At 39.9% G+C, this 16,564-nt stretch overlaps 1 protein-coding gene across 1 annotated transcript; it reads right to left on the reverse strand.

Annotated features, from left to right (window-relative positions):
* Positions 1-1,102: 1,102 nt before the first annotated feature.
* Positions 1,103-16,289, reverse strand: GTF3C3 (general transcription factor IIIC, polypeptide 3, 102kDa; the record flags this gene model as incomplete). The annotated part of the gene is given in 18 exon segments (XM_010145975.1): positions 1,103-1,301; positions 1,905-2,057; positions 4,193-4,317; positions 4,673-4,863; positions 4,974-5,211; positions 5,872-6,007; positions 6,765-6,866; positions 7,505-7,707; positions 8,148-8,319; positions 9,646-9,749; positions 10,816-10,884; positions 11,482-11,572; positions 12,213-12,360; positions 12,577-12,742; positions 13,022-13,213; positions 13,726-13,849; positions 14,261-14,451; positions 16,187-16,289. Coding segments are annotated over 18 exon segments (2,631 nt in total), but the record flags the coding sequence as incomplete, so codon positions are not given.
* Between the last annotated feature and the right edge of the window lie 275 nt (positions 16,290-16,564).

The raw sequence follows: 16,564 nt of genomic DNA on the forward strand, positions 1-16,564 counted from the left end.
CTATGAGCACAATCTGTAATCACGGCTGAAAAACAGTCGTCTCAAATAGCACTTACCTTCCAACACTGTGGTTTATACTGACTGCTTAAGTAGGTCTCTTAACAGGGGACAAATGATTGTGACCTTTGCCTGTGGAGAAGGACAGGGTGTATGGCAGCTGTGTTTGTATGACCTGCGTCTTGGCAGGGCAGCAGCACCAACCACCCCTCTGTTTTCCCTCTGCAGGAGTTCTTCACTAACATATGGTATACCATGTATCTCATCCTTCCAGAATTGTTCAGAACATCCTTTCAGAACATGATTTGCTAGCAGTATGGATTTTCCAGTCCATACAAATGCAAGTTTCTGTTACTTGGTTCTTAAAAACAATTTAGAACTCCGTTTAAAAGTCATCAGCATTCTGTCTGTATTTTTCCTTTTTATTTGTACGAATACGAAAGATTTGTACCACCTAGGTTTAAAAACTGAATTTCTTCAGAATTTTGGCAGCAGTATGGATGAGAAATGCAGTAATAAAGTTTGCTGAGAATGACTAAGTATTATCATTAACCTCAGAATTTTTATTCAAAAGTTTAGAAGAACAACAAAGGTCACACTGATTTCAGTAGAACAGAAACCAATCTCCTTCAAATAGAACAGCTGCCAAGAATATGAACTCCTCAAACTCTGAATTCTTTAAAGAGCTTGAAATACTGAGTTCTCCAGCCTCTAGGGATTAGTATGAGCCCATTTCTTCTATAATATAGTAATTTAATGCTGCACGTTATGAACTCTCATCACCAGTGAATATGGCATCTTGAACAATCTCACTGGTAACAAGCTCTAATATTGCACATTGTAAATTATCCCTAAATAAAAAAACCCCAAAAACCAAACAGCAAACTGCACTGGGCTTCAGTTTTCACTGTTTGATTCTCTATACAAGACTGAGTATTAGTTTACAGAGCAATGCATCAAAGAAGAGCTCTTAACAGACATGCGTGAGCATGTCAGCGGTCTGCACCGAACAGTTGCCAAGTGTCAGATGTCAGAAGGAGATAAAGTCCATAAAGCTGTTAGAGGGCATAAGCCATGTCTCTGACCATCCATACAAAAACTGTACAAAGCCCAGTTTCCCCAGCACTGTGTAATACAAACGTTAATACGAAGTGTATCAGTCCCACCTGCCACAAGCCTCATCATACCACCACGTAGGTATAGAGCATCTTCTGAGCCATTCTGGTATTTCCACTGCTCTGATAAATGAGCGACAAGTTAAAGGCAGCATCTCTCCTCAAGTCTGTCTGATCAGTTTCTATTCCCTGTAAAAACAGTGATTTTTAGAAGTTACCTACATGCAAAACCAGTATGAAACTTGAAACACAAGTAGCAGGTTCAGTGGAATCCGATCACATATTCACGGTCTAGACAGGCTTTCAGCTGTACGGAAACAGAAGTAGTGTTCCTTGTGCGAGCTTCCTCACTCCTGTACGCAATTGCATACTCAAAACATTCGCTATAAATTAGATAGCTTATAAAACAGGAAAGTACATCTGTCTTCATATGCATAGTATTTTTTTCTACAGTCAGGATGGGAGTGAATACCGGCCTCTATCTTTCACATGGTTACAATTTACTGCATGTAATATATATCTGCTTAGTCGGGTAAAGTTGTTCAGCAACATTTTTTTTGCTGCTACTTCAGCCTATCAGTAAATCCTTCAAAATTCATAAACCCTTCAATCTAACACACGCTTAAATCCATTACCAGGCAACAGTCACATCTGGGCTTCAAATACACATTAAAGGAAACAACTGCACAGATTTTAATTATTTTAAAATAGTCCTATTTTAACTATGGCTGAGAAATGATGAACATTGACCTGACTTTACTGTCTGTCCATAACAGACACAGATAACAGTACCTCTAAGGCGAGAGGAGGAAGTTCAAGCACTTTTTGGTAGTAGTGGATTGCCAGGTGCAGTAATCCCAGCTGGTGAAGGCCACGGCCAATGTTGTAGAAAGACTCCTGACATGGTCCTCGCAGGTCCAAGTACCGGTGAAGGAAGGAAAATCCCTGTATGTATATTAAACACATCTGTGAATATCCTCTTCGAGAGGATGGCAGTAAAATATGCTGGAGAACAAGAGCTTCCACGTCCCTATTTATATTTTAGAACTGTGCTTCCCCACAAAACCACATGCAAGTTGAAGGCAAAAAATAAGTCACGTTGGATCGTTGATACCATCAAAACTGTGCTCTGTCGGTTTCACTGCCATTGATAACAATAAGGAGATCTTTTTAATCCACGGAACACAAAGTTAATTTAGTTTAGTGACTTACAGCACCAGCTTGCGAAATACTTAGGTATGTATGTATGAGTTTGGGGAACATGCACACAGATAAGGCTGACTTGTGTTAGGAAGAGCTGACCACCTTAAAAAACATGCAGCCAAAGGACAGGCTAGAGCAAGAGCTTATTATTTTCCTTTAAAAAAATCTTAAGAAGGTAACAGTCCTGTGCTTTTTTTTCTAAAGGAGAAAAAAAAAAACCTCAAAATTTTATTCCCTTTCTTTCACTCTTTGCTGTGGATAGTGGCAAGAAATGGTTTAATCTACCTCTTTTCAGAACGCTACAAAATTCTGAACTCCCTGAAGTACATACCAAAGTGGTGTTTCTGGAATGCAAGCATTTTCTTTTCTTGACTGTGTATCTCATATAAGTGTTTACTCCAATACCAGTTTTGAAGGAAATTATATCATTTTATGAAGTAGCAAAAAAATACACATCACTGAATAATCACCCAGTAGGTGAGAGTTCATGTCCCTTCCTGAAGCCAGCAGATGTTTTACTGCCAAGTCTCCAGCAAAATCTGAGAAGAAACTCAAACCAGTGTCATTTCTACACTAACACACTGAAATGTAAAGTGAGAGAAGTGGTTTGTATCTCATGGGCAGGATGTCACTGCCTACCAGTCTGGTGTGCTGCCAACTCTTCACAACTCAAGGTTTGGAACATGCTATAAAGACGAGTGGCATTAGACTGGAGCTACCTCCATATGGAGTGAAGGGAAAGACAAAGAGGGGCACGGTGTTATTTTACATTACAATGCAGTGTTTCATCAGACACTGAAGGAGCCCTGGGAGAAACTTAGGAGGGACAGAGAGAAGAGGTGAATTCAGAAAGGAGAAATCGAGCATACGACTTTTTAATCCTCTCCCATGCATTTCATTTTGTTACTGCTTTGGAATGTGATGATTCTGTTGTAAATAGTGTACTTTCTTTCTAGGGACTGTGCTGGTAATCAGAGAAGGTATCTCCTTCAACATGGGGAATTAGTTCAGACACCAGCAGCTGACGATAGTAATTCAAGTCACCAGTATGTCACAGTTGTTCAATTATTAATCAGCTACAGCAGGAGAAATAGAGGATGTAAAAATGCCGAGTATAATGATCAAGAAACGAGAAGAGAGAAGCAGGGGAGTGTATCACCAGAGGGTAACATAAATAGGACACTGCTCAAGTGTGGTATTAAATGAGAACATGGCAGCCTATATAAGGCAGGCTGAGCATGGGAAGGAGTGGATTAAAATACCAATATTGTGCCAAAGTTTGCAAGTGCAAAATGTCTTAAGCTGGATACTGACATAATTGTTCTTGGTTTAGAGTTGCTGAGGACCTATAGCTTTTGTTAATGCCAATGCGAGCTACAGGCCTTCAGCAATTTCAGGAGTGCTTGGGATCCTCACTGAATTCTGGTGACTCTCAGCTCAATGGCCACAGGAATTAAAAGGCATTTCAAGTTAATGAAAACTCTTGGTGGAGAGTTACTTCCAGGATTCTGCTTGGGAATAATCAGCCTGTGGTTTGTAACTGGATCTGGCAGATGAAAGAAAAATGTGAGTAACAAAGCTGAGAAACTGAGGGTAGCCTGAACTGGAGTTCACGAGATCTTTACTATAAGAGGCGCATAAAAGGGGCAAGAGAAAAGGAAGATGGAAAAAACCCCAAACCACTTTCCTAGTTTGTAAAGCATTCTCATCTATGTTCATGTTTCTCACTTCCCTCTTTTGAAATGACATAGTAATTATGAAAAGTTATTTATACTGAGCATGTTGTAGCCACAACTATCTGCAAGATACAAAGCCAGGAAACATAATAAAATGGTAAAAAACACCAAAAAAGGTAAAAATAAATTGCACTCACTCACCTGGACAAGAAGAGCGTGCCTTTTCAGCACGTATTTCTGAGAAGCCATGTGGATGAAAGTCAAGCCAATACAAAGATTGTACAGAGATTCATCTGGGTTTGCACGAAAGGCTTGCACGTACTGTCCTAAAAGCAAATAACAGAATCAGGATGTTTGTGGTAAAAATTCCTTAAGAGATTACGGGCAAAAAAGAAATTCAAATTAGAAGTGTGACCCAAGTAAAAAAAATAGTTTAATATACCTACATCAAAATACACATGTATTAGCAATGTGTGCTGAACATTAAACACACCAGCTTCATTTTTATCAGCAAACCTCTTCAGCGATGCTTTGTGTACAAAATAATGGAAGCACCAGAACAACGCTGTGAAGCTGTGTATGATTTCCTGATGTATGAAGAAGATTACTTTAATCTATCTTTCCCAGAAAAAAAACATTCACTTGTTATATTTGTTAATATTAGAACATTAATGGTATTACCAAGAGCATGCTTGAAGCTGCCAGATACAAATGCGTTGTGCCCATTTAGGACACACAACGCGTGATTGTCAGGATTTTTCAGCATCAAGCGAAGACAAAAGCGATGGTGACGGACGTCCTGAGATTGCATAGTAACTTGATTGAAGATGTTCCATAGCTGAGGTTTATTGACATTTTCCATCACCATGATTCTATGGAATGAAAAGTATGTAAGAAGTTGTAAATGCCATACAATAAATACTGCATCTGCAATAAAAGCGCAGCAGTTTAGGCGTCTCTCATCTGCCTTCTCAGTACCCACCTGATATAGTTGTATGCTTTTCTGAAGTTCTTGTCCAGAATCGCAGCAGAGAGCCCGAAGTATTCCAGCTCCTTGCGCTTTTGTCTGTCATCGTAAAACGAGTAATATTCCAGTGAGGAATCCACTAGCAGCTCTGCCTCCTTGTACCGGAAGAGGTCGCACAAGGAATATATAGCCTTCAGGAGGAGGTTCCACCAGTCGTCTTTTGTCAGAACACTTGTGAGAACAGCAAAAATTGCTGAAAATATTGAAGTTGAGAAAAGTAAGAGAGCAAAACTCTTAAATGAAAGAAAAAGGTATGTAAGTCACACTGATCTTTTCAAAAACATCTCAGCATGAACAGGTAAAACAAAGATAAAATATTTACTTTTTTCAGTTTAAATGCAGTTTGTAAAATACTAGCAAAAAAAAAAAAAAGAGTCAAATCAAATGGCAAGGAATACACACAGTTCAGGTTGTAAACTACCACGTGAACGCATTAAAGTTACTCTTCCTCATCTACCGAATGGTGCTAAGAACGCGTGGCCTGGCACAACTGAGTCCAGGCCAGTCAAAAAAAAAAAATCACACCATTTTCAAAACACATATTTCTGTTACGGACTAGATTTACATGTATTATATTTGCACTGAGGAGAACGTTAGACCATATGGTCTCTAAATGTCCTTCTCAATCTGGATTATTCTGTAATCTTAGTAGTTTTCTCTGAATGGGGATTGCTCCCTTAAGTTACATTATCTTCATTTTCACTGCCTTCTTTACCCTAGGAATAAAGCAATGTTAACATGAACTGCATGGATTTAGTATGCAAAACAGTAATGTTTGTTTCATTTTTAAGAATGAAGGAGTTCATCTTGGTGCTTTGTTTTTGTTACTTTATTTATTTATTGTATTTGTTACCTTTTGCATCGCTATTTGCTGTCTCTTGGTCTTCATTGTCAGAAATTTTATCCCTCGACACCTTAATAAGATAGAGGTGTCTCTCGCCAGATTTGGAACTAGAGATCAAACACACCTGAGCTCTGCTCATTGCTACCTAGAAACAAATTTAAGGACAGCATTTCATTAATACATCCTATGACAAAGGTGGCTTTATGGCCAATCCGTCTTGCTCTTGTTGAGTGTCTGCAGCTGAGGAACGCCTCAACAGAGCAAGGTCTTGAAAGAGAACATTCCCAAGAGGATATTAGCGCTGCATCGTCTCGTGCTCCAGTGCAACCTGGACTATGCATAAGAAAGACTCAAACTCCCTGTAAATTACTTAAAAGCCTTCTCCTGAGAGTGGAACATCCCTGTATACATTGAAATCAAACCCGTTTGCACAGAGGCACAATAAGGACAATGCTTCTATGTATCACTTTCAGAAATGTGGTTGCTCAGCTATTCAACCAGTCTAACACAATAGTAACAGTTCTGACCAGATGGATAAAAATTGAGGTCTAAATATCCCCCTCCTTCTCTCACTATTTAAAAACAAGCAAAACCAATTAATAACACCACCACGGTATTTACTGGCTAAACAAATTCTTCTTCAGTCATCTGAGCACAACAAAATATTAAAAAAAAAAAGTTGAAATTAAAAAGAAAATTGTTGAGATAAAAGCCAATATTGACACTTCAAGAAAGTACTATGCTGCCTGCTGACAGGCTCCCTGTGATTATGATCTAACAGAATTATGAAACCATTTGAAACCTTATAAAAACCACTCGCTTTCCTCCTGAGTTTGTCACTTGTCGTAACCCAACCCATAGCTGTCCAGTTTCCTAGAGTGTAGCTGGAACGACTGGCTTACCTTCAGCAGCATTGCCAGCATCGTAAGTAAAGTGTCTATGTAACCGTACATCTTGCCTTGGGAATACAACAGCGTCGAACGATGGAGGAGTAGCTTTAGTTCCTAAACAATATCGAACATTATTAAACCTCTTGCACAGAGAGTTAGTTTATAAACCAAACAATTTTCACTCAATACAGTACTAAAAGGATTGTAAAAGCTTCTAGAAAGCTGTAAGAATCTTAGCGGCAGCAACTCGAATCTCCCTAAGATCTCGCCCTGCAGTAGTTATCACTTCAAATTCTCAAATGTCAACAGAAATTTGGCTTATCTCTTACCTATAGCGAAGGTGCTGATGTAGGGGGGATTCAGAACCTTTACTATGCCACCTTTGCTATGTCACAATCAACAGAGGCCAAACCATGCGCTCATATGTAGCAACTGCTGATCAACTTGGTGCAAAGTGACTGGCGTCAAGACTGGCTGGCAGTGGCCGAGAGCTGGTACATCACACAGAAGTGATCAGGTGGGACAGGGGAAATACCGATGAACTGGTCAGGGAGGAAGAGCCATGAGGACTCATCCCTGACGCTATGCAATGAATCATTCCCTGCGCTCTGAAGATAAGGTGAGGTAAGATCTACCATGCTTTAGATAAGTAAGTCTCTATCCTTGGGCCTGTATAGTTGACGTCTTTGACCACTGCCATAGTTCAGCAGAACACTGTATCCTGAACCAGAAGCACAGAGCACTTTACCCACCTGCTGGGCAGCATTAGCATCCTGAGCCAGAGTATCAGGGTCATACATTGGTTCCAGAGCCTCCAGAGCTTTCTCGGGTCGACCCAGCTGCTGCTGAAGTGTTGAAAGCGAGATTCTTGCATCCAGGTGCAATGGAGCAAGGTCAACAACTTTGGCATAGCTTTCTGCAGCACGCTCCATGTGTCCCAACGCCTTCAGGCACTCTAGAAATATCATAAACAACACAATACACGTAAATGGCAGAAAAAGAAGATTTCAAAGTTTCCAAAATAGTTAATATACTTTTCAGATCTTTTTCAGTTAAAACCACCCAAAACATATTATTAAAATGCAAACACTTGGAAATATGTACAGATACATCCACAGTTTCATCTAAAGCAGCATCATTCAACACAGAATGGAAGGCAGAACAGATTCTCTTTTCACTTATGTGAAAAAGTATTTTTAACTGAAGTAAATGTCGATCTATAGGAGTAACAAGAAAATGCAGCGTGACAGGGTCGCCATAATAAACTCAAACTATTGTTTTGCAAATACCAATTATCATTCAACGTGTGAATCTAAAATCCCTGTGACCTTAGATAAAGGTCTCTGGAAATTCTAAGTGTGTTACCACGTGTTCAGCAGCCCTGCCGCTTCTCACCTGCATGCCGAAGCCAGACAACAGCCAGGTTGTACCGTTCTGAACAGACCAGGCTGCTCAGGAGAGGCAGCGCTGAGTTGTATTCTCCAACATCCAGAAACGCCTCTGCAACATCCAAATACAAGTCACCCATTTCTTCTGGATTTTGTTCTACCAAAGTGGTCAAAAGAGGCTTTAAAAAAAAAAACAACAACACACAAATAACTCAAAGAAGTGTTCTCAGTGCTTATTGGAAGCTTACATTTTTATGCCATGATTTTTATTCTGTTTGCATCCTGAACTCCACTTCCTTTATTTAAATGTTAGTTGCAAAATGAGAAATAAAGATCTGAATTTCAAAATTCCTGAAAAAGCTACACTTTCCTATTCTAGATATTTCAGACCCATACATTCCACATTCAGCGACTGGAAGTGCCCATCGGTGAGGAGTGCTCTTTATGAAAAAAAAGTCTTCGGATTTAGTAGGACTTTAAGACAAAGCAAAGACATGTTCGTTAGCACAATGTGGTCCTGGGCCTGTCACCGCACATGATTTGTCACAGCTATGATTTGCTGTGCTTTAGTAAAACTTCCACTGAAGGTGTAATTTATAAGGGCAAAACCAGTATTTCTGCGATTATGGGTTTGGTAAGTTTCTCTCTTGGAGTGGGAGGGAAGCAAAAAGAATCTCTGCAGCTCTCTCAATGACCTCAGTCACATGAAGACAGGAAAAATTATTTCCTTTGTGTACTTGGTTGTGGCCTAAAGGGGGGATGTCAGGACCCCAAGATCCATCAAGTTCTGGACATGCTCAAATCAAAATATTACAGCACTCGAGTTAGGCCAAACTGGAAAAGTACCTGATGAAAGTCAATTATCTTGGACCCCATAAATAGCGATCCAAAATGAGACCCCTTTATGTTCTCCTGGATCACAGCAGGCTGCATCCAGCATTTCCCCTGAGCTGGGACGCGCCTCAGGACCATCTGCCAGGCAGGTCTACACAAGGCAAAGACCACCTCCTCGAGATTCAACCACTGCCTGCTGAGTACTGCCCTGATGCACTGTGAGTATTTCCCCTAAACTCACAGGGGGAAATTTGGACTCTAGGCTGGCCTCTTCCTCCTGCCACTCTACCTGCTTAGGTGTTTGGCTTTATGCATTTACTTTGAGAGTATTTCATATTTCACTGGGTCCAGGTATTTCTGTTTGTCTGCGCGTGTCCGTACATTTGGTGTTTATACATATAGATGTATTTTGATTTAAGGTATCTTGTAGTGAGTGTGAATCTTATCATTCTCAAATCTGTAATGAAGTCGCTGTTTTACTTAGCCAAATCACTTGCTAGTGCTTAAGTTGGTTAATCATTAAGTGCTGCTAAAATTCAAGCCTTGATTTACTTTATACTAACAATAGATCTCGAACTGCTGTCAAATCAAAGCGTGTCCAACATGTTTATCCATGACCCTTTGGTAATTTATTAGAGCATCCCCCAACTTCTGAGTTGGTTTTTACTTACACTGAGTGGCTCTAGGATGTTCAAGTGAACCAAGCACACCATCAGCTTGACCGTGATGTCTATGGGAACACCCTCAGGTATGTGGCAGCTGACCTTCTCCGTAGCTGTCAGAAGATGAAGAATTTCTTTCTGAACCCATAGGCTTTAACAAGCACTTCACAAGCTCCACATCCCTTTAAGGCCATGTTCAGCTCGACTGAAGAACACATATTCTCATTGACTCTAGCAAATGTTGGTGTAGGCCTGGCCTCTCCCCTTCTTTTATATCTTTCCCGATAGTTGGAACAACTTATTCCTACCATCTCTGATCCTAATAATTTCATGTGAAGTATCAAATGCTGACAGTGTGCATGGATTTGACGGCAGGATCCCATGGGATGGGCTTAGAGCCTTCACTCTCTTAAGATGTGCTTGCTTTGTAAAGCTCTCCTTTAGCAATTCATGCACTTGTATCCACTTCCCCTTGCTTTTTGAAGGAAATACCTCGTATTAAGGTATTTTTTCTCGTTAACCCGAGCCCTGTGTACCAGGGATCTGGCTGGGTGCTTTGCTGAATACAGTGAATGGCAGAATGGGAACACAAGACGAAGTAGTCACCCATGACAATGCCAGCAACATAAAGGTCACACAGTAAAACTCCATTATTTCCTTCACATGTAGTCGTGACACCTCCTTAACTACCCTGTTTAAGCTCTCCTTCACCTTAGTTCTTACACCAGTCACTCAAATGGTGTTGCTACAACCTAAGAAAACCATGATTTCACATATAAGGCTTCCCGATTACCTTCTATATCCACACCCAATTATTGCACATCATGCCATGCAGATTAACTCATCATTCTCTGAACGTCTTAATACCCAGCATAAGACTGAGTATTCACCCTACTGATAAATTCTTACAAAATGAAAAATTTTCTTCTCAAAGTGGGTAAGCCCTGGGAGAATGCTTTTGGCCTTAGTGGCTGGCTGGGTTAGAAGTAAGTTCTGAGTAAGAAAGGCTGTACACCAGAAACCTTTTCTGGATGAAGCCATTTTTCTCTGCTGTTGGAAATCTTTCCCAATTTTTCTGTGACTGCAGCCTGGTTTCTGAGCACATGGTAAATTCATAGGCTTGTACAAAATCGAAAAATGTATTACTTTATTATTAAAATATTGCATTACATTACTTACCCGCAGCACTGGATTCAGCAACTGGATGACTCTGGTCGTCAGTCACGGCCTCCTGGCTTTCCTGAGTTTCTGCCCCTGTATAATTTTCAAAAGATTAGCAGATTACTCTAGTAACACCAGCTAAAACAAAAGTTACTTGGTTTTGAATCCATAACCAATTGGTAGCTTACTCTGAAGAGTGGACTGGTTTGGTTTTGGTTTGGTTTTTTTTTTTTTTATTTTTGCAGGACAACAGAGCAAGCAGCAGTCAGAAAAGTCATATACCAAGACTTTTAGATGTTTAATAACAGAAGTATGGTTTATGAAGAACATTAGTCTCAGGTCAAAGATTAATATTCCTGAGTATATGCCACTAAGCTTATCTAGTTTTTTTTCCAGAAGCTGTTTAGAAATAGCTGGTCTGATGTGAACACTCAGAGGAATTCTTAGACCTTTAAAAGGCCTCCAGTTGCCTGGAGAGCAGTCCTTGTCCTTAATGAGTCAGCAGGGCTAATTGGACACCAGAGTAGCCCCTTATAGCAAGCTGACGTCATGCTGTGTAACTCCTTAAAACACTGAAAAGTTTCAAAGGAGAAAAGCCTGTCAACACACATCAAATTATATCCATGAGTTGAAAAAGTAATGGAAAGAAATGTCACATTAGATGAACAGCAGGGTCATACTAACCGCTTGTGAGCTACTTACCTTTTTCCTCCTCAGCTGGACGTTTTTCTGATGCTCTCTTTTCAAGCACAATTCCTGCAAAATCTGTAATAACCTAAACCAGACAAGTAACTCGGATCATTTTTAAGATCTAAAGGATATATCGAGTAACCAGCCCATGTCGCAGTTGTTTTAGAAGTCACAGAAGTTACGTGAAGAAAAGCTGCATTCATTTCACACCGCGTTAGTTGACCAGTATTGAGTCTGATTACCTCATGTCTTTGTCCACTATTTTTGAACTACTTAGATAATCCAATCAGCAGCTTTTTTACAACTACAGCAGTTACTTTCATCACAACTAGAAAAGTTTTTAAAATTCATAGGGTCTCTTAATGCCTTTTGAAAAAGAAAGCAGAGCACCAGGTAAACAGCTAAGGTCTCCACAGCTCTTTCCAAACTGCTGCAAGGACTCCTCAGCCTAATGCACTGCAAGGAAACCATACAGTTTGTCTCAGTTAAAAGAAATCATGAAATAAAATTCTCAGCTATGCATAGATGCTTTAAAACAGCCCAGGTCATACACGTCATGACCTCAATCTAATTACCACAGAACTAATCGCCAGCAATCTGTATCTGATCAGCTCTAACAATATAGAAACGTGACCATAATTAAGGACTGCAGGAATATAAACTGTCCGTCCTGACTGGCAAAGAGGTGCTGAGCATGATACAGAAATGTCTTCAATTCTCCATACCGCCAATGCTTTGTCATACTGCTTGGAAGAAATATACAGTTCAGCTGCAATGTTAACATCTTCCATGGAGACGAGGCTTTGGTGTTTCGCAAAGGCTTCTTCTATTATCTCAATAGCAGAGGTCACATCATTGGCTTCATAGTAACTCCTATAAAACAAGGATATGAGATACTAAGTATCTGAGATAACTGACAATTTGTACTTTGAACACTAGCAAAAGGATTTTTGTATTTCTTTTACTTTTGTCTATTAGTAAATATCTTCGTTATCAAGAGCAAGTTACAAAATATACTGAGAAAGGGGGTGTTTTTTCTTTTGAGAAACTCTGGAAAAGCAAATCATCATATTTTCTAATCCAACTTACTTTGCCATGTCTCTAGCCAACTGCATAAAGCGCTCGCCATCAGAAGGAGACAGGAGATTCAGAATGCGCCTGTAGCCATCCATAGCCATCTTATGTTCCCCCAGCTGCTCATACAGGCTGGATCTCTCCCAGAGATAACGCACGTTGGTGGGGTCATATTTCAGAGCTACCAGAAAAAGTATGTTAGTAGTCTGGTTTAGGAAAAGACAACAATGACTTCACATTCCTTTCCCTGACTAGATGAATGTTAACGGACACACAGCAGGTATGGGTAAGAAAAGGACATCCTGGATTAAAGATTAATGAATCTTTTACCAAAGTCTGGACAGAGGCACCAGTATCTTAGCAAATGGCAGCCAACTGAATTAGAAAGCAGAAGAAAACAAAGTGATTGCCATCAGCACCTAACATTTATCTTAAACTATTAAAATGGTTGCTACACTACCTTTCGTATAGCAAAAAACAGCCTGTTTAATATTGTCCTGTTCCAGGGACATTTCTGCTAGTCTAACCCATTCCTCAGTATCACTAGGATTTAAGTGAGCTGCGATCAGTTCAAACTGTAACGACTTCTCCATATCACCCTGGTCTTCATAGATCATGGCAAGAGTGGAAAATGGCTCATGAGCAAGAGGAGCTGTGAAAAAACACAAAGAATCATTAAGAACTAATGTTTTAAAACCACCTTGAAAACAAACAACTTGTCTTTCTGCAAACAACAGATAACAGTTACAAGACCATCAACATTGCTCTGTTTAAATTCAGAAAAAACTTGCAGACAAGCTTTCAATCCCTTTTTATTAATTGTTAAGCAGCCTGACTGAATCTAACAACAATCATTTACAGCGTTAGTCGACACTGTTAAGTCATGCTGATGTTTGTATCTTGGTTCTACAAAGACAATGAAAGCAAACCGTGCAAAGCTAAGCAAAGGCCCAGGCCTCTGTGGAATGTGGGTGCTAGCTTCTTTACAATAAGCAAAACAATAAAGGAAATGCACTACATATTCTTTAATTCCACACTACTAATTGAGTGACTTTCCCCATACGGACTGTTTTCATCATCGCTGAGGCCCCACGGAATTTTCCTGATGCACACTACAATTTCACTCCATCCTTAAAGCCAAGAGGTTTTCCCACCCTAACATACCTTGTCGAATGATTTCCATGCACATTAGAATAGCCTCCTCACATTCTCCTCGAGCAAACCTGATGTTGGCCTCTCCCATCAGACCCCTCAAGGCACGGGGAAGTTTGCTGCGAGGTCTCTTCTCCTAAATGGAAGAAGGGTATTATTTCTACCGAGAATTCAGTTGTGTCCACATTCAGGAGGCATCAGCCGTGCTTGTGCTTAACACAACCTAACAACAAGTTCTTTAAGTGAACTTATAACTTAAGTGATATTACAATGACTGACCAAAACATTTGCTAATTCTCGTAACTGGCAGAGTGACTCTGGTATCTAATACCAACACTGCAAAAACTCACTTCATTACTTTGGAAAGTTTTCTAACAGTGATCTACAGGAATTAAAAGACAGGCGACACCACCATAAGCAGAGGAATCCTATGTGGAATTATGTTCAGGGTAGTTTCTCAGCAAGTAGCTAAAAATCACACAAACTGGCATTTCTGCCCTATGCTCCAGGAGATAGAGGGACGTTATGTCCAAGTTTCAACACTTGCTTTCATCATTTTCTTGGTCTCTCGATTAAGCACCATCTCCAACACAAAAACATCTCCAGCTGTGGGTTGCTCAGTAGTTTCTTCCTCCTCCTCGTCTTCTTCCTCTTCCTCTTCATCCTCCTCTTCATTTTCCCCAAGCATGGATGCAAAGGCCCGATGAACAGATTTACTGACGCCATCTGAAGTTTCTTCTGGTTAAGAAAGAAGCAGAAAAGATTTATGATATAATTAAGAGTCCATGCTGCATATTAGGCCAAGTGCAGAGAAAATGGAATGTTTCATCTTGAGGAGCCCACTTGAATCAGCTACTCTGTAAGAAAAGGGCCTGAGAAATGCAGAAAGACTATTAACAACCTCTTCGGTTTTAAAACTCCGTGTTATTAATCACTGATGCTTCGTTTACCCCAGGCTCTAACATTTTTTGGATACTTGAAAGCATGGAGAACACACCGAACGAAGCAACAGCTTATTCAACACTCTTCTCAATCCATACATGAGAAGCACATTAAGCCATTTCCAAGCACTGAACAGGTTGGATGGAATAGAGCTTTCCCGCTGAAGAGGCTAAACAAGCAGACAATTATGCTACGCAGTAACGCAGCGACCAATTTTTAGAAGAATTTAAAATAGAATCTTGTAACCATTCTATCCATAAGTACCTTTCAACGTGTGTAAATGCAAAAATTCAGGTTATTCGAATTTCTCCAGAAAAATAAATAATTATTTAAAATAAGTAAGAATATGGTGCTATATATCCAAAGAAACATGTTTAAAGCTTGTATTGTTAAAATGTTCATGTTTTAATTACAACTTTTCATTACTAATTTAACCCAGGGTTATAACAAGCACAAGTCTCTGTCTATACAAAATACCAAACCACATAGTGTTCGAAGGTTTCGGAAGGTGGACTGGGCCTCTGAAGATTTTCTAACAGAATAACCACAGTATCAAGCTGGGACTGAAATATACATCTGTCATGTGTTGTCTACATACAGGAGGGAATTGAGTCCTACGCCTGAGTTTATGGGGGTTTTTCGGTTATTTTTTTCTGACTTTGATATACTTGGTTATTTTTATTCTGGTTGGATATTAAGCAAATAAAAATCAAGCCTATTCTTCTCTCCCATCTGAAAAAACCTAATTAATAATTTAATTTCTTTTGTTTCCGTCTTCTTGGCTGCAAGAATCTCCTGACGATTGCAGCAGATTAGCTCTGAATATTCATGTATCAAAGGTGATTTTAACAATGACCTCCCCTAAGACTTTTCTTCTGAATATCCTAAGTCTGATCCTAACAGCAGCTCCTTAAGTAGTGATAAATATTATTAATTCTTCCTCAATTCCGACTGCTCCTGAGACTCCTGCATTCTCTGTGGGATGAGCAGAAGTAACAGCGTCACAGGAATCTATCAGGATATGTTTTTGGTTAGATAAAGGTGACATGCATGGAAAAACATGTCACAGAGAGACGTGCTGCTTCTACCACTCCCTGCAGGTCCTTTCGCTAATAGGAACCCTGAGGAAGTTAAGCTTATTTTGCTAAGGAGCCTAAGGAGATATTACCATCCCAGTAACTGCACAAAGAAAGCCAGCCAGGGAACCTGAAGTTAAAAACTTCAAATTACTTACAACTTCAGAGAGAGTAAATAATTGAGACCACATGATTACGAAGCCGGGAAGGGAAAAATGGAGGGTTCCCCAGAAAAAGGTGGCCACTTGGCCAGATACAGCCCCTTAAAAACACTGAACAAAGCTAAAACCCGGGCTATGACTCTGAACATCCTGCAAAGATTCTAACGTCTTTCAACACCTACAAGTGCAACAGCAACAGCCAGATATTTATAAAAAGTCACCTATCACAGAACAAATGCTTTCAATGACCTTTTAGAAACATTTTTTCACTGAAATTATTATTTGAACTTTTACCATCAGTTTCATCCTGACTTTGGGATTTCCTGGATGCTTTTCTGGATGAAGATGGAGCGTCTGCATCTTCAGTGTTTTCCTCAGCAGAAGCATTTTCACCATCCTGTGCATACCAACAACGTTAGTTCCTTGCTTTATAACATGACTCATTCCTATATCCCCTACGATTTACAACTAGCATTTAGACCACGGGTTTCCAGCTTCTGCACTCCTAACGAAACAGGTGGAATAAGCCCTATAAACTAACAGAACCCAGCACTGTTTGCTTGCAAGACATTTACATTCTTATCAAGGTGAGGTGACTCAGATGGTGACTGTTCACATTATTTTTGACTGAAAAGACTAGTCCAGCACTCGTTCGGCATTACGGTGAGGTAA

This window comes from Buceros rhinoceros, unplaced genomic scaffold (genome assembly GCF_000710305.1).
Source record: "Buceros rhinoceros silvestris isolate BGI_N320 unplaced genomic scaffold, ASM71030v1 scaffold42461, whole genome shotgun sequence".
NCBI lineage: Eukaryota > Metazoa > Chordata > Aves > Bucerotiformes > Bucerotidae > Buceros > Buceros rhinoceros.